This window comes from Balaenoptera musculus, chromosome 13 (genome assembly GCF_009873245.2).
Source record: "Balaenoptera musculus isolate JJ_BM4_2016_0621 chromosome 13, mBalMus1.pri.v3, whole genome shotgun sequence".
Taxonomy (NCBI): domain Eukaryota; kingdom Metazoa; phylum Chordata; class Mammalia; order Artiodactyla; family Balaenopteridae; genus Balaenoptera; species Balaenoptera musculus.
The window spans coordinates 4,914,008-4,932,634 of NC_045797.1; the positions used below are offsets into that span (position 1 = coordinate 4,914,008).

The 18,627-nt window shown below is 46.2% G+C and overlaps 1 protein-coding gene across 1 annotated transcript in view; it reads right to left on the minus strand.

The window, feature by feature from the left end:
- Window positions 1–16,553: 16,553 nt before the first annotated feature.
- Window positions 16,554–18,627, minus strand: part of IL1RL2 (interleukin 1 receptor like 2) — a 48,405-nt gene continuing 46,331 nt past the window's right edge. The window contains 1 exon segment of the mRNA XM_036872354.1: window positions 16,554–18,089. Coding sequence (XP_036728249.1) covers window positions 17,671–18,089 — 419 coding nt within the window. The 3' untranslated portion in view covers window positions 16,554–17,670.

Consider the following 18,627-nt stretch of genomic DNA (forward strand, 5'->3'; position numbering starts at 1 on the left):
GTATATTTAATTTGCTTCCAAATTTTCTCTCTTACAAACGATGCATCAATAAGTACTCTTACACATGTGTCCTTCTTCACATATGTGAATTTCTTTAGGCTACACCTTGGACAGCTACGAGCTCTCCTCCACTGCTGATGACACTGCAAATTGGTTAAATCACTGCGGAGAGCATTTGGCAATAGCCAGCAAAGCGTCCGCTTTGGATAGGCCTTGGGGGATTTTCTATGAAAATCCACTTTTCCTTTTGATGACTTTACAAAGATTAGTAACACCTTTTATGGAGGGTCCTCTGTCATAAAATTATGGATACCAGATCTAATCTTCACAGTGCACTGCTGTGTAAATCATTTGTCCCCCTGTTGCAGATGATGAAACCAGTGCTCAGTTCTGATAAATGATTTGTCCAAGGTCACAAAGCTGCTAAGTGACGACCCAGAAGACAGATCTGAGGCTCTGTGTTTCTGTAACTTGAAAGTCAGATTCTTGTCATTCACAAGCTTTTCACTTTTTTTTTTGGGAAATTAAGAGACTGTTTATTTTTTTATGAGATATCACATTTTATTCTTTCAAATAAGAGCAAAAGAAAATTCACTTGTAATATATAGAATCATTAAAGCCATAAACAATTTCATTGAAAACTTTTGCTACTGAGTTGAACAATTTTCAAACTTACAATTAACACTTGACAAATATGATATTTCATCATATGTTTATATTTTTTGAATATACTGTTTAAGGGAATTCTATTAAAACATATCTTAATATATCTTTGAAACCAAGAGTTATTTAGCCAATATCTGTACTTATTTTCTTTTGGATTTGGGCCAAGTTTATGTATGCTATTTTTTAAATTAGCATAGTTTTCTTACTCGAAATATTTTGGTGACCTATGACATTTTTTTTTTTAATTGGGGTATAGTTGCTTTACAGCCACTATGGAAAACAGTATGGAGGTTCCTTAAAAATCTAAAAATAGAATTACCATATGACCCAGCAATCGACTACTGGCTGTATACCCTGAGAAAACCATAATTCAAAAAGACACATGCACCCCAATGTTCTAATTCAAAAAGACACATGCACCCCAATGTTCATTGCAGCACTATTTACAATAGCCAGGACATGGAAGCAACCTAAATGCCCATCGACAGATGAATGGATAAAGAGGATGTGATACATATCTACAGTGGAATATTACTCAGCCATAAAAAAGGAATGAAACTGGGTCATTTGTGGAGAGGTGGATGGACCTAGAGACTGTCATACAGAGTGAAGTAAGTCAGAGAAAAACAAATATCGTATATTAATGCATATATGTGGAATCTAGAAAAATGGTACAGATGAACCTATTTGCAAAGCAGAAATAGAGACACAGACATAGAGAACAAACATATGGACACTAAGGGGGCAAAAGGGGGTGGGATAAATTGGGAGATTGGGATTGACATATATACACTAATATGTATAAAATAGACTACTGATGAGAACCTGCTGTATAGCACAGGAAACTCTACTCAATGCTCCGTGGTGACCTAAATGGGAAGGAAATCCAAAAAAGAGCGGATGCATGTATACATACAGCTGATTCCCTGTTTCTCTTAAGAGCTCTCTCCCATCAAAGCCTGCTCCAGTCCACGTCAGGACGACCTCAAATGCCTCTCACGGCCCTTTCCTCCACCCTTTCCATCTCCTTCCTTTCCCTGACACTGATTCACAGGTGTGTAGGGTCAGAGCTGGGGGAACAGAGGCGAGGGGATGTCTCTAGCATCTTGCCTCATGGGGTGATTCTGGGAAGAGCCCTGGATTAAGGGACCTAACTCTGCTCATGGAGTGTCGACCTTGTCACCTAAAACCTTCTGTCTTCCTCATCTAAAAATCTGTGAAAAAGGAATCCAAGCAGGATTTTTTTCTCTTGTCCCTGATTTTCAAGACTGAGGAGAGAATGTGCTTAATTCCCCATGATCTAAGAGCAGACAGCTCCGCCGCAGGCCCACTGAGAGAGAGGAATGTTGCAGAGGAGCCGGCCCGACCCCTCCTCACCGGCGCACACACCCCACCCCAAGGAACAATCACCCCACGTCCGGAGAGAAGTCATGGGCCACCTCTGCTATGAGTAGTCAGTTCATGAGAAGAGGCTATCTCTTCTCTACTCTCCTGGTGGCGGAAGCCCAAGAGAATTGCTCCTAAATCTTAAGAGTGCCAGCAAGAAAGAGGGACGGGATCTCAATTACTGCTGTGTGTCCGCTTCGCTGGTAGATTGACTGAAGGGCCCCTGTGCTTCTGAGCTAGATAAAAGCTGACTTGAGAAGAGCTGGCTTGGTGGGCACCGCCAGGTGGAGCAGGCCAGGGATGCCCACTCCCACCTGCGCCCACAGCACCAGGGGTTCTGACTTCCAAGCGGTTGGAAAGATGGATCCCGCGTGTGCGAGACCATGGCAGGAAGCTGAGCCGGGAACACAAACATCTAGGTGTGTGGTGTGAGGGCCCACACCGCATGCCGGCCCGGAAGGACAGCCAGGTGTGAGCTCCTGGTAGGTAAGACATGAAGTTCACCATCCACCCACCTCAGTCCCGTGGGCAACGAGCTAGGACAGCCACTGAGATGCCCCAGGGAGGGGGCTGCCGCCATGTACAGTCAAGGATACAGGCTTCTATCTTTTCCGTCTCACTGCTCCAACTAGGGTAGGAGAGAGAGAGCAAGAGGAGGGGTGCATGACCTACACCCACTGTCAACCCGACCACTGGAGGCTCAGCTCCCATCTCCCCCTAGCGGCAGAGAGGAGCGGAAAGGCTCTGAATCAAAGGATGACGTAATCTGGACTAGAGCGGCATCCTCTAGACCCCAAATGACACTTCAAGGCACCAAAAGTGACCACGAAGCTATCAAATCCCGCCAAGTGTTCATTAAGGGAGCTGACGGGGAAGGGGGCTCAGCATTGGCGGGTGGGGGCCTACCACATTAGTACCACAGCCATGGAGCTCAGTTACCTGGGGACACCTGTCTTCCCCCTGCTGCCAGTCTTAGGGAGGGGGTGGGATGATGGAGTGAGATTTCATGTCGCACTTTTCCATCCTCGATGGGCCATCTCTAGAAGAATCACCAGCAAAACGCTTACCCATCCAACCGTACCAGAGGCTAAGGCTGTGAGTTGTGTTTCTAAAGGACGTTTTTTTGTGTTTCTGAGGCAAGGAGGAGGAATGTAGAATCAGCTAGCCAGTCTGTTCTCCCCGCATATTTTATTAGCATAGATTTTTATTGCTTTGTGTCAAATCAACGTTACAGTTCTTTACAGGAACCCTTAGAAATTGAAGACAAAAGTGCCAGGGCGCCCCCTGTAGGACACTTGGAGCAATCGCGGGCGCCACGTGGGCGGCCTGCTTCAGCACCGGGTTTAAGGGTCTGGGACATCCCTGCAGCTGCCTGCAGGGGCTTTTACAGTCCGTTCTTGTCCTTGGGAGCAGACAGGTAGCCACCTCCCAGGGGAGTCGGCGGCGTTCCCAGAGGGGCTGAGCCACAGCGACCCGCCAGCCGTGATTGGGGGCGGGGCTGGGGGGCTGGGGGTTGCCCTGGGGCTGAGGAGGGGCCCCAGATTCTCTGTCATCAGCAAGGCTGAATCTTCCCCCCTCCCGCAGCTGCCGCCACCCTCCCCAACCTCGGGACAATTTCCCCGAGCACCAAGGGAAAACCACTTTAAATGATTTATTCTCCGTTCTCCGAAACGGACATGTCTGGTGGAGGGTTTAGTCTTAGGTTTAATTTAAACCAACCAGCTTGGCAGACGCCACAGCCCTGTTCAAGCATCCCAGTGGCTTCTGGCCGCAGCTCTTTACCACGCGGACGCCTGATGGCCGTGGGGAGCCGGACCATGGGGGACGGGGGTGCTCAGTGGAAAACAGCTGGGTCCCCGCAGCCTCTTCATTTAGCAAGGTAACATCCAGGCCAGCCATGTCCCCTTGTGCCCTTTGTTGCATTTAAAATATTACAGATGATACAGATAGCTAGAGATACAGATACGATACAGATACGGATACGATACGATCTCCAATCAGTTAATTTTCTCCCCCATGATATTTTCTTCTCTCCCTCTGCTCTGTATTCCCCTGCACCCTCTGTCCGTCTCCCTTCCTTTTTAAAAAATATTTATTTATTTTTAGCATGCGGGATCTTTAGCTGTGGCATGCGGCCTTCTTAGTTGTGGCATGCATGCGGGAAGGGATCTAGTTCCCGGACCCCTGCATTGGGAGGACAGAGTCTTACCCACTGGACCACCAGGGAAGTCCCTCCTCTCCCCTTCTTGCTGCTACCTCACCTGTCCACTAGCTTGCACAGACCATGAGGGCAGAGGCCGGGCTGTTTTGTTCATCTTTGTATCTACGTAGGAGGCCCATTTGCTGAATGAACACATGGTAGAAGATGACAATAAAACCACAAAAGTCCTGTTTGGGACGCGTGTTGGAGCACAATACCTCTGCCAAACGACCTCCCAGGGCTCTTTCCTGGTCTCTTGAGTGTCTACAGACTGTACTCTCGCCGTTGGTTTGGAAGGTGAAGGCTGGAGCAGGTGTGTGTGTGAAAGATGGGGCTTCTAGGAACACAGGCAAAGCACGGCTTCCGGGTTCCCCGGCCACACCCTGAGAGGCGGGGCAGGCACAGCCCTGGGAGGGGCTCCCGCCCAGTGTTGGGCTGCTCACCCGTTCCCCGCTTCCCCGGGAGCCACACTGGGCAAAATTTCCTAAGGGAGACCAGCACTGCAGCAGTGCAAGGGAAATCTGGCACAATCTCAGATTACAGATACAAAGAACATCAGGCCAAAAGTAAAGGTCGCTGCGTCCCACGTTCCCATTGCTCATTCATCCGCCGACCTCCGCCAGCACCATGCTGTGCTGGGGGCCCTCGACTCCCCCAGAGGCAGTGGCTGTGTCCCTGGGGGCACACATGGCCACTGTCAGAGTCAAGAGGTGCGGATGCTTTATTTTCACCCTGAATGAGACGGACAGAGCCTGCCTCTCATTCAGTTAGTCATTTGTGGGGATTTTCCAAGCTGACTGATGTTACTTGAAACCGAAAAGGTGGAAAACTGAGAAGGGAATGGTTTTTCAAGCACAAAGGCTAGGAGTACATATCCCGCTATTGGGGGAGGGGTGCACCCACCCCTCCCCCAATAAAGGATTTGGTTTTGTTGATTTATTCCAACAAGCAGATATTAATACTTACACACAAGACCTAGAGCCTTCTCAAGGGCCCAAGCATTTCTTCTCAAGAATATCTGTGCCCTATCAACTATGGTGTGTGAAATGAACTCAGAGAGGGTGACATCAAAGCAGGGCAGGGACATCCTGAAAGCTCAAGCCTCCTGTTAGTTTTAGGGGCTCGCACGCCTCATAGGGAAGCGGCTCACCACTGCAGCCTATCTGACTGAGCTCCGTCCTCTTCCCCGCGGGGCCCTAAAGCTAAAGACCCCAAAGACATTGGCCTCTCTCACCTGGGGCGGGGGGGCGGTGGGAAAGGAGAAAACACAGTCGGGTTGTGACTTGCTGTTGTGGCAGTAACTTACGCTACCAGCGTGGGTAGCAGTAGCGGCAGCCTAGATGCCACTCCCCTTCGTTTGGAGCCCCGGGCCTCTCCTCATCCCAATACTATGGCTCCTCAAGGTTTAGGAGGCAGCCAATTGGGTGGGGCAGCAACAGAACCCAAACCTGCAGGAGTGGCCCCGCCTCCACGTCAAAGTCCTGCTTGAGACCACACCTCCCAGGGCCACCAGCAGCATAGCACACTGGATCCCACAGGTGCCCGCTCCAGGGAGACGGGCCTGGGAATTACACAGCTGCACCCCAGCACCGAGTAGTGTGTGACCGCGTCCTTCAAGACCCAAGACATCCCACCCCATCCATCTTGTTGAACATCTCTTTTGAAACATCCAAAAACATATGAAACAAGAAATTTCCCATTGTTATGACCAAAATAGGAACTCAAACATGAGCCTGAAATTCTTCACTGGGACACCTTAGAATAAATACTTAACGCTCTGGCATCTTCAACCAACATATGGTCTGAGTCACAACAACAAACTTTGTGGAGGGGAATTTGGAAGGATGTTTCAGATGTCTTAACCTAGAAATTCTATTTCTAGTCATCTCTTCAAGGCAAATCATCAGATGAATGAACCACATTTGCAAAAGTAACCAATTGGAAACAACCTAAACATCCTTAAATCAAGGATTAGTTTAAAAATTCTAATACATCTATCCAGTGGAATGCTATGCAACCATTAAAAATGGTGTGTAGGGATTATAGTTAATAATCCTGTGTTGTATATTTGAAAGTTGCTAAGAAAGTAGATCTTAAAAGTTCTTATCACAAGAAGAAAAATGGTAACTATGTATATTGAGGGATGTTAACCAGACTTATTGTGGTGATCATTTCACAATATATACAAATATTATAACATTATGTCGTACTCCCGAGACTAGCATAATGCTATATGTCAATTATATTTCAACAAAAAAGATGTAGTTCTATTTTACTGGCTTGTAATTATGTCCATGATATGTTGTTATGCTGATATATTAGTATTTTATTGGGGAACAATTAGATATGTATTGCAAGATCAAATCCATGAAAATATTCATATATACATCAAAATGCAAATAAATATTGTTTTTTAAATAATTTCACGTTTTTATGAATTTTTCCAATGAGCAAATAATCAGGAAAAGAAGAAGCTGATTATATGTTGAAAACAAAAGAAAACCAAATGCCTTTTTCCCTAGCTAGAAAAGAAAAATGTGTTTCTTTTTTCATAGGCAAATTTGCTCAAGTGTCTGAGAGTTAGTTGTTTTTTAAAAATCTTTTAAAATACTTTAATGTTCAAGCTTACTTTGGAGAAGATTTCATACATATCCAAAAATAGAGAAAATAATATGATGGGCCCCCATGAGCCTCATTCATGGCCATCTTGTTTCCTCCATTCTCTGAAGGGCTCCTCCTCTCCCTACACTGAATTATTTTGAGGCAAATCTCAGACATCTTAGTATTTCATCCGTAAATGCTTCACTATATCACATCTAAAACACAAGGACTCTTTTGGAAACATAACAATGCTACTGTTATCGCACCCCAAAATTTAATGGTTATGTTACAGTATCATGAAAGACTTAGTGATACATTTCCTAGGGCATTTCTTACAACTGCATTACCCCTGGGTGATCTCTTACATCCTTAATTTATTCATTTTTAAAGTGGAGAAAATATAGGATCATTGAGAGTAATAAATGAGAGAATATGTTAAAGAGGTTAGCATAGAGTCTGGCACATTGTAACTGTCCTAAACTAGTAGCAACAGGTGATTTGCGATGTTTTCCACTTTCTCATTCACTAGGCATTTGCACGAATTAGCCCTTATTTTGTGAATTTCCTGTTTATATCTTTTGGCCCTTTTTCTAGGGGGCATTAAGAATGGCAGCCTTTATCTTTCATATGCTTGCTCACATTCTTTTCCAGTTTATTCTACACTTTTCTATTTTACTTGTGATTATGTAGTAAAATATGTCCTTACTTTCCTTTGTTTGGATCCAATATAATATACATCTATAGTTTTTCAGTGTTTTGTGGTTTCATGTTTTTTTAATTTGGTTCATATAAACTTTGAGAATCACTCATCAAATGAGCCCTGTAATCTATACTTTCACTAAAAAAGCAAAAATATAATCACTCTCTGAATTCATGAGCTTATATATTTTTTGGTAGAATCAAGTTTTTCTTAAGGTAGAACTACTCTAAATAGGTACTCAGTGATATAAGGTAATCTTGGGTTTACCATATTCACAGTAATACCAACTAGCCGTTTTGTCTAGGGCTTAAAGTGCTTTCCACATATTGCATTTAATACGTACCATCCTCTTATCAAGGAAGTATTATTCTCATCTGGATTCTAGGGATGGAACACTGGCCTAATGGAACAGAGAGATTAGCTACCTTGAACCCATGTTATCTGCCTCCCAAACCCCTCTAACACCAGACTATGCCTCCTTCCTCACCTGCAAAGTGAGGAAGGTCCTTAGGGTGCCACCTCACAGAGCTGACGATGAAACAATAAGTATAAAGCATGCAGAAGAATGTCTGAAATGTTGTGAGTGCTCCATAAATGTTACCTTTCATCTCCGTCATCATTACTGTAGTAACAAAAATAATAAGTGCAAACTAATAGAGTATAAATAATATTAATTATTACAATACACTAATAATAACAGCCAATGTTCACTGAGGTATTGCTAGGCACCAAGAAGCATTTTACTTGCTGGTTATCCTACAAGGTAGGTACTTTTATTATCCCCTTTTTACAGAGGAAGAAACTGAGGCACAGGGTTTGTGACTTGCCTGAGAAGCTAAGAAGTCACCAGTTTAGCAAATGCACTCAGTTAGTAGGTGGTGGAGCTGTGACTGGAAACCAGGCAGTCTGATGGCAGGGCGACCTTTATGGAACCACCACCTTAGACCTCTGCCTTGTGGGCATATAATCAGGACCTCCTGGTCCCCATCACAACTTGTGGACAGATGGCTGCAGTCTCGGAAGCCCAGGGATTACGAACACAGTGACAGACTTAGAAAATGGCACGCTCTCAACGTTTTCCACAGCCTAAGAAGAAGAAGGAGACTCTTGGCCTTAAGGTGGAGACTCCGACAGGCTGCGCGCGAGCGCCAGCGAAGATGAGGATGCGTTCTCGGCCCAGGGATGCAGCCCCTGGCCCAGGGGGTTCCGCGCGGAGGGAAGGAGAGCAGAGTCTCGGCCACCAGCAGAGGGCGCAGTGGCGCCGTGGGGAGGCCACACGTGTCCTCTGATGTCTCCAAGTTGGGGGGTGAACCTCGGTTTCCCTGGGTCTCAAGAGAGGAAATGCTTTTCTCTTTCACAAGGTTCTTCACCCACGGGGCTACTTTCTTTTCCTCTTGATGTCATCCTGTTACACAGGCAGGAAGTTCTGTTCACTTGGCTGTTGGGAAGACTTCTCCTGCCCTGTGGTCACAAAACAACAAATAAAACGAATTGACCCAGAAGTTAAGCAATCAAAGAGGAGCCAAAATCACTATTTGATAAAGCCTGTTGATTGAAGAAAGCAGACTATCATTCCTGCGTGGTGACCCGCAGGCTGGGAAGCTGGATCTGTGTTTGTCTGATTGCTTTGGAAACACATAAGTGGGTCATTAAACAATCGAGGGACTGGACTCCACATTTCAAAAAAATTGAGCAAAACTCGACAGAATAGAATGGAACCAATAATAGAACAGAATTTTGTTTTCATTCTTTGTGTGCGTGCGTGTGCTTACTGAGTTGCGATGTAAAATATATCTAATTCTGTAGTTCTCAGTTTAAACAATGTGAAAGCTGCTGGTACATGATGCGAGCCCTTCAGCCAAATCCTGGGAATCCAGGCTCTGCAGCCCTGGTCTGTCTTGCACGTGGCTTGGTCTGGGGGGCTGGCCACGTTTGATAGATGTTTTGAAAAATCATCCAGCCCCTGCCCAAGGCTCGGTCCTCATTAATGTTTTTATTTTCCAGAAAGATGCTAAGGGGAGTGGCGGCAGAAGTGGTGGTGTTTGGGGGGAGGGCGAGTAAATCCCGTTGATACAGCACTAAAAAGGGAGGGAAATGGGGGGAAATGAGGGTCAGAGGGCCTGCGGGAACTACAGCACCATCACCATACAAATCTTCCATCTCCAGGGTTTTCCAGGTAAGTTCAGGGACAACACGAATAAATCAATAAAACAGTAGATGCCAGTGATGCAGATTAAGAAAGAATACATCCACTGAGTAAAGGGGAAAATTTTTTCTTTTGCCCATTATCCTCACATTTTTCTATAACTGTAACCACACTTTGGGTTTTGCCAGTTTTTCAGTTGACACCAGCACCCAGGTATAAATACTTAAATGGTGACCAGCTGGTTACTTAGATGTAATAGAAATAGGTTTTAATTTTCTCAGTGGATAAAAAAGAATTTTGATCACTTTCACGAGCGCTCAACAAATAAAACTATTATTTATATTTCAAAATTGAGAATGACATTTTCTTCCTGGTCTGCTGATATTTACAGCAGTTATAGGTTAATATTTCACTGTGGACAGAGAAGGGAAGGGGTACACACACAGGCTTCCTGCCCACCGAGACCCCAGGCTCTCACCCCATCCAGCTCTCCTCTGTGGCTAAGCCCAGCTGGGTCTCCAGAATCCCACCCCCAGCCCCTCCTGCAGCAGGAAATTGGAAGCAGGCAAAGAGGAGACAGAGCAAAACACAGCATGATCCATCCAGCAAAACACTTTAGTGCCGCCTGTTTCGGCCGGTGTGAGTGCACTCCTAACCCCCTTGGCCCCGTTTTGGGCCTGAAATCCGAAAAGATGCACTTTCGCGTCTTCCGAGGGGGACGGGAGATGGGGGCTGGGCAGCCTCCTGATAAAGACAAGAAAACCTCCACCTTGTGGTCCGATCATCTGATGGTGTCTCCCTGTGGATTCCCTTCTCTCTTGCTCTCCCTTCTCCTTCGGTAAAATCTTTTTGGTCCTTGCAGATAAGTGTCAGCTCTGCTCCTAAGAATGGTTAGGCCAGAGCATCAAAGGTGAGCAGTGGCCACTGTCATTAATAAGAGAGCCTCTGACAAAGACAGCTTAAAATGCAAACCCTTCCACAGCAGTCAAGAAAGGCAGGAAAAAGAAAACAGCTACTTGTCATATTAAAGCAGCTTGTGTATACCCTGCCAAAGTAGAGAAGAGCTAATTTTTGTGTTTTGTCAGAGTTTGAGTCGATGGTTGACCCAAACCAACAGATTATCTAGGAAAAAATAGACACATTACTGAAAAACCTACCTCAATGGATTGGTTCTGTGCAGGCAAACATGCAGATTATGGATTTCACACTTCCCTTTACCACTCACAGGTAGGCATTGTGTTGGCTTTCTCGATTTTGTGGATTTGAGTTAAAAAATAGTAATAACAATAAAAGAGCCTTTGGGGAGAGGTGACTCAGGACAAGACCCAGGGCTACAAGGTCTGCTTCCCCCTTCCTCTCGGAGGAGGACGAGGGTTCAGTTTCACTACGACAACGTCAGCGTCCCTTAGAAGCTGCCTGGGTTTGGCAGGAGAGGAGGGATGGATGCACACAGAGTTTCCATCCTTGAAGGGCCCCAGAAGAATTCCTTTTGAGATCTGTGGCTTCCAGCAGCTCAGGCCCAATGTCCTGCAGCTCTGAGAGCCCGGGTCACCACCCGACCCAGCCCGTCACTTATTCCAGATGTTGTGGCTTTGTCATCTATAGAATAGTCTCTAAAAAGGAAACCAGGGAGGAATTATCCACTTTCTTAACTTTCCAGACACAGCCCTGGATAAATCAACCACACAAATGAGTGTTGAAGGAAAGTTTATAAATATGAAGCAGGATGGAGAGCTGAGGAAAGGTCAGCGGTCTGGGACACAGCAGGAAACCTTGTGAGTCACTGGGGGTGGATAGGGGGTGGCAGGAGGCACGAAGGGTCAGGGGCTCCGCTGCCCGCTCCCCACGTTAGTCAGACAGTGCCTTGTGGAACCACAGAGCGTGCCAAGCACTTACACGTGTGTATCTGCATCTCAGTCTTTTGGGAAAAGACCAGGCCTGCCTGGACCCTTTAACTGATGTGACTCAGCCTTTGCCCTGCCCTTTCTCATGGGCAGACTTACGGTGTTGGAGGTGAGAGACCAAAGGAAGTGGGTTTTGTGGCCAGCTCAGTCATTACAGGAAGGTGAACCAAAAGGTAATGAGGGGCGCAGCACCTGTATTTCACCTTCCCTCTGACCTATTCACCTCTCACTGTAACCGAGCGGGACCCCATGGGGCCTTCCGGGGGGGTGGGCAGACCTCCCCCACCCCCATATCCTCTGCTGTAGCTCCTCTCTGAAGTACCCAGATAACAGTATCTGATGCACATTTCCTGAGTTGTTGTTACGGATGTAAAAAAACTCCCCCTCTCCAACAAATGGAAGATGTTAATTGATGACCATGAGCACATAGCCCCAGGCCTCCTGGAGCCTAAGGACTGATAATGTTTTGTTCTGTTTTGTTTTGAAATATTTATTTATTTATTTACTTGGCCGTTCAGGGTCTTAGTTGCAGCATGCGGGCATGTGGGATCTAGTTCCCTGACCAGGGATCGAACCTGGCCCCCCTGCATTGGGAGCACGGAGTCTTAACCAATGGACCACCAGGGAAGTCCCAAGACTGATAATGTGAACCCCTGTGACACCACCCTGCTACCTTACCATCAGCCAATCAGAGAATTGTGCACAAGCGGATCACAGACCCTGCAACACCCCTCCCTCACCCGGCTTTTAAAAGGGCTTCGGGAGACTCAAGAGGGAGGAGATATAGGTATACGTATAGCTGATTCATTTTGTTGCACAGCAGAGACTAACACAACATTGTAAAGCAATTATACTCCAATAAAAAAAATTTTTTTAATAAAAATAAAAGCACTTTTCTGAAACCCTTCGGGGAGTTTGGGCTTTTTAGGGTATGAGCCACCGGTCTTCTTGCATGACCCTGCAATAAACCTTTCTCTGCTCCAAACTCTGACGTTTCAGTTTGTTTGGCGTCAGGCGCACGAACTTGCGTTAACATCACCCCTACCTCCAGGCCAGTCTCTGTCCCCTCTGGTTCACCCAGGGGACATGGGGCCCACCCCCAAGGACAGGTGACAAAGCTCCTTTTACCTCACTAAGCCCAGCGGCTGAAACATGAGTGAATGAATTAGTGGTGGCCTTCAGCTCTCCTATAGCCTGCCTTTTTGTCCATTTCCATTGGCACTTAAACCTTCTTTCTTATGCACATCTGGGCCTGAACCCGTGTCAGCCCACAAATGAACATTCTCAGCCCTTACGGGGCCAACCTACATTTCAGTGGCAAAGCCAGGCTAACTCCTTTATTTGTCTTTTTACCTATTGCATCCGTACGATTTCATTAAAAACAAGCGGAAATTAAAAATGAAAGTGCTGAAACTACTAGTAATAAAACTGAGAATGATTTGGGATTCACTGGGTATTCACATGGCAAATATTTCCCGTGAGGTTTCCACTTCGTTATCTTTAGCAGCTTAGTGATCTGTTCAGTTGCTGAGATAAAATATTAAAGAATGTCTCCAAACTAGTGGAAATGCACATTTTAAGGACTGTATTGTGGATGTCACTAGTTCCAACGCCACTTCCCTCAAATCTCCATTGGGAATCAACCCACTCTCTGACATGGGTAATTAACGGTGTCTCCGTCTTAGATAAAGGTCTTTCTATACAAATGCTGCTGCAAGCCCTTTTCTCCCACCATCACCCCAAACAAAGGGTGCCTCTGAGCCCCTGCTGTAGAAATTCCGGAAGGCTCTAAGGGAAGCACAGTCTTCAGGGAAAATTGGCAAGTCTCATTTCGGGAGTGCTGGGATGAAACAGACAGGAGAAGTGAGCAAACTCCAGGACCTGACAGGTCGTTTGGAGTCAGAGCCACTGAGTGTCCGAGGAAGAAAGGATCCTGGTCTGAGAGGCGGTAGAGGTTGGAGGAGGGGTCCACGGCGCGGTCCCCCGGAGCCCAGGGTAGGGATGGCTCTGTCGATGGGGTCTCCCCATTTCAGGTACTTCCTTCAAAGACTCTCCTGGCCTGGGATCCTGCGTGGTAGAGTGAGTGCAGGTGAAGGTTATTCCTGGCTCCCACCTCCCAGGTCCAGGCTTCAAAAATCCTGAGCCCCCATAATCACCAACAAGCAGCAGGTGAGGAGAGTTATCCAGACCACATCGGAGTGGAGCTGCATGGGTACCCAGGGGAGCAGGAAGGCCAAGGTCCCTGCGGAAGTGGGAGGGAACACCGGCTAGCACACAAGGCAGGATGGTTTGGAAAGTCATTCCAGCTGAACGCAAACAGCAGTGGGGCACAGTCATGGACCCCGCAGAGCCCAATATGGAGAACCCCGTCTCCAGGGGCATTTGGTGTGTGTGACTTTAAGAAGCTAGTAGAAATTTTTATGAGCTGCCTACTGCAAAACGTTCAACGTCGATTTTTTTCCCCCTTCAATTAAACCTTTTCCCTAAATATTAAGTCTTGAGTTATTTCAAGCATCCAACCTGTCCATAAATAACAACTGCTTTTCATACGGTGCCTCACATATGTCATCTCTTCCCCTCACATCATCACGAAATGAGGACACAAGCTCAGGGAGGTTGACAAGCTTCTCAAAGACCCCTCCAGGTAGTTAGTGGAGGAGTTTCAGACTCGAATCCCTCTTGCTCTTAACCACTAGGCACAGCCCCAGATCCTCAGATTCCTAGGAGGCAATGAGGCAAGAGGTGAAATTAACTCCAATGCTTCCCCCCTGGAGGAGTGTCTCAGATAAAGTTGTCCCAGGAAGAAAGGAGATTAATTGAGACGGAGCCTTATTCATCAATGTCATCTTAAGATCTCCAGCCATGCGGAAGGATCCATTCAAGAAATGTAAAACTCATTGAAGGAGTTCTCCATCTTGAATGTTACATCTCACGTGCACCTAAATGCTATAGTTTTCTTCACTGCCAGGCAAAAACAAGGCAAAACAAAACAAAAGTGTGTTCGCTCCCGAGAAAGCCCAGAGTAAATCGAGGGAAATCACTCAGAAACCTTCATTGTATACTTCCAGAGGTCAGTGTCCAGGTTTCTAGAAGTTAGTTCCAACCAGCAATTGGTCTCACAGGACTGAGAGAGTCAGAAAAAGTTGCTGTAGGGTAAGAACCACAGCGCAGGTAGCAGACTACAGTGCCTGCCCGACAAATGACTGTGTCTCTGGTTTATCAACCTCACTTTTCTGGACCTCGGCTTCCTCCATGGTGAAATAGGCGCTGTCATATGGGCTCCACATAAGACCAATCGAAGGACAAAGTGTCAGCCGTCCTACAGGTGAGGAGAATTCTCCAGCATTGCAGGCAACGAGGGACAAACCAGAGAGGAGAAGACTGACGGAAGGTGAGGGGAACAGGATGAGGGGCACATGTGGCGGTCATCATTGTGCTCTTGGGTGCACCACGAGAAACAGCTTATTTTACCTAAACTGGAAAATCCTCCATGAAGAGCTATGATTCCCAGGTTGGGGAGATAAACCAAGATGCAAAAAATTTACAAACATCTGATTAGAAGGGCCCTAATGAGCTTATGACTTTGGGTGGTCGTCCCTCTCCCTGTAATAAAACAGAGAATCTGCCCTCCCCTCACTGTGCCCTTCAAGTAGGGAAGGAAAAAAAGGAGGGAGGGACTAGGTGAGAGTAATGAACACAAAGCAAATATTATGGAACTCTGAGGGCAGAATGCTAAGGAAAATAATCCAGTCACAAAAGGACAAATACCCTATGATTCCACTTCCGTGAGGTACCTAGAACAGTCCAAATCATAGACACAGGAAGTTGCCAGGAGCAGAGAGCAGGGGGTCTGGGGGGAAGGGGGAATGGGGAGTCAATGCTTAATGGGGACAGAGTTGCAATTGTGGAAGATGAAAAAGTTCTGGAGCCAGATCATGCTGATGGTTGTAAAACAGTGTGAAGGTACCTAATGCCACTCTACTGCACGCCTAAAAATGGTTAAGATGGTAAAGTTTGCGTGTTATATATATTTCCCATAACTTAAAAAATTTTAAAGAGCAAATAGTAAATAAAATAAAGAGTGGGTTGATGTACATTCCGGACCTGAGTATTACGATAGCAAATGTGTAAAGCTGGGTCATCTCGGAATATAAATCCTGAGAGACGAGCATGGGCTCCTTGTCACCTAAGATCCCGCCAGGCACTCCATGCCATCCACGGCCTGTGAAGAAGGGCACAGGCCCACCTGACCCTGCTCCCCCAACACATGGGGCCTCTGCTGTCCCCGCTAACCCCTGCTGCTCCCCCCGGCCCTGACACATCTCCTGTGTTGTCCATAGACTGACCCCCTCCAGTCTCTATGACTCTTCATTAGGGCCATGCCCTCATCTGCTTGGCTGCTATAACAAAATACCATAGACTGGGTGACCTACAAACAACAGAAATTTATTTCTCAGCCTTCTAGAGGCTGAGAGTCTGAGACCAGGCTCTGGAAGAGGTGAGGTCCCTCTTCCAGATTGCAGACTTCTCATTACACCCTCATGTGGTAGAAGAGGCAAGGAAGCATCTGGGATCTCTTTTACAAGAACTCCAAAAAACGAATACCGTATGCTAACACATATACATGGAATCTAAAAAAAAAAAAAGGTTCTGAAGAACCTAGGGGCAGGAGAGGAATAAAGACACAGAAGTAGAAGATGGACTTGAGGACACGGGGAGGGGGAAGGGGAAGCTGGGACGAAGTGAGAGAGTGGCATGGACATATATACACTACCAAATGTAAAACAGATAGCTAGTGGGAAGCAGCCGCATAGCACAGGGAGATCAGCTCGGTGCTTTGTGACCACCTAGAGGGGTGGGATGGGGAGGGTGGGAGGGAGATGCAAGAGGGAGGGGATATGGGGATGTATGTATATGTATAGCTGATTCACTTTGTGATACAGGAGAAACTAACACACCATTGTAAAGCAATTATACTCCAATAAAGATGTTAAAAAAAAAAACAACACCAATCCCATCCATGAGGGCTCCTCCCTCAAGGCCTAATCACCTCCCAAGGCCCCACCTCCTAAAGCATGACATTGGGTGTCAGGATTCCAACATATGAATTCTGGGGACGGGAACATTCTCACCATAGCACCACCTTTGAATGCTGCTGTTGTCAACTACAGAATAAGAGAGTTGGACTATATCTAAGCTCCAACAGTTTGGGTCTTTGAAAGTAATGATAAGAGTTTACAGCTAAATTTTAGTGTCAGAAATCTTTGTGACTTGTTAAATCATAAACTGTGATGACCTGTGATGAGAGTGATGCCAGCTATCTGAAAGATGGCTTTGTTTACTTGGAGTAGAAGTACATCCTCTTGGTGTGGTAACTGCATCTATCACACGTGGCTCAGAATTCCGGCTGACGTAGGCCAGCTGGAAAAAAAATAAGTGAGTTCTTACTTATTTTGGTTTGACAGGTAAAGTCTTTCAAAGCATGGGGCCCACCAGCAGGGTGATTAACGGGCAATCTCGGTGGCACCAGAGTTGGTCCCCACAGGTCTAGGTGACCTCCAAGTTGCTTCCAGTGTCAAGGCGCTCAGACTGCGGGGTCACAGGTATTTATTTGCATTTGAGGAGTGAGAGGGGCTCAGAGACACAGCAAATATTCCCTGAGGACAAGGGCCTTGCACACTGGTCAGGCATGAAGAGTGAGGGCCATTACCTTTGCCAGCCCTACCCAAGCCCACACTGCCCTCCTGTATCCTGGCTACCCAGCCCCACTGGGGCCACACCACATGCCAAACCACCTGACATCTGAACTGCCACTCTACAACCCTCCATGTCCCATCCCCAGGGAATCAAACGCTAATGCTCCACGTTCATCAGTGTTCATGAGCCAGTCAGTTAATGAGGGCTTCGGGAGAGGTAATGTCTTTCCCTAACGAAGTAGCTCTGAGCAACATGAGCAAATAAACACAGTCCTTTCCACAAGTACACAACCGTAAGCTTCAAGCGAATGGCCCAAAGGCAGTGCATCCTTATTTAAATGTGAGCCACCACATGACAACCAACATCTCCATCACGGGGTGATGAACCCCACGTTGGCCTCCCACTTGCTGTCCATGAGGTCGAAGGGTGTGTGCTTTAGCAGCTGGACAGGGGGAGAAGGTGGCCACCTTTTGGGTGGCATGTGATACCTCACTTTTTTCCAGAACTTGGTCTTTGCACACTGCGACTGCTCTGTGAAGTCCCCACTCCACTGGACGGCCCCATGCTTCTGTCTGATGTACTGAATGGACTCTGGCAAGGTTGTATAGTCCTTGACCTTCTCCAGTTCAATCAGAATGACCTTTATCCCGTCCTGGATGAGAACATTGTAGACTGCGATTTGTTCTTCAGACATGTTCCTTAATAGGTCAAGGCTTAGCGCTTCGGGAACTATGAAGATGATCAGTCTTCTGCACAGCTTAATATTTTCATCGATGACATTGACCACAGCTGGAAATAAAGAAAGAAGATGCAGAACATCTCACGATTAAAAGAGCCACAGACCATGTGCTACTCAGAACAAGGATCTTATCAGGTCTAACTTTGTATCTCCAAACTTAGCTGAAGGTCTGGTATATAGTAGAGGATAAATACTTTTTTAAAAATAACAGACTTTTAAAGGATAGGACACAGGTAGTTAGCTCAAATGTTGTACTAATCTTTATTTGTGTTTTCCTCTTGTGTTTCATAGCTATTTAAATGACCAGGACTTATAAGACTAACTTGAAACCAAATAACATATCCTAATGATTTCTTGGGAAGGGGAGGGGAAAGTTCTTGAAATATCCAACGATGGATAAAACTTGGTCTTTTTTCAAAACAAAGGCCAAGTTTTATATCCTCCTTATTCTTAGGATATAAGAATAGACTGTAACCTCCCCAAGAGCACTTCCTTCTTCTCTTTGGTTTATTTTAATATTTCTAGTGCCTACAACATTACCTGGCACATAGCAGGTGCTCAATAAATATTTGTTGAAGAAGTGAATGA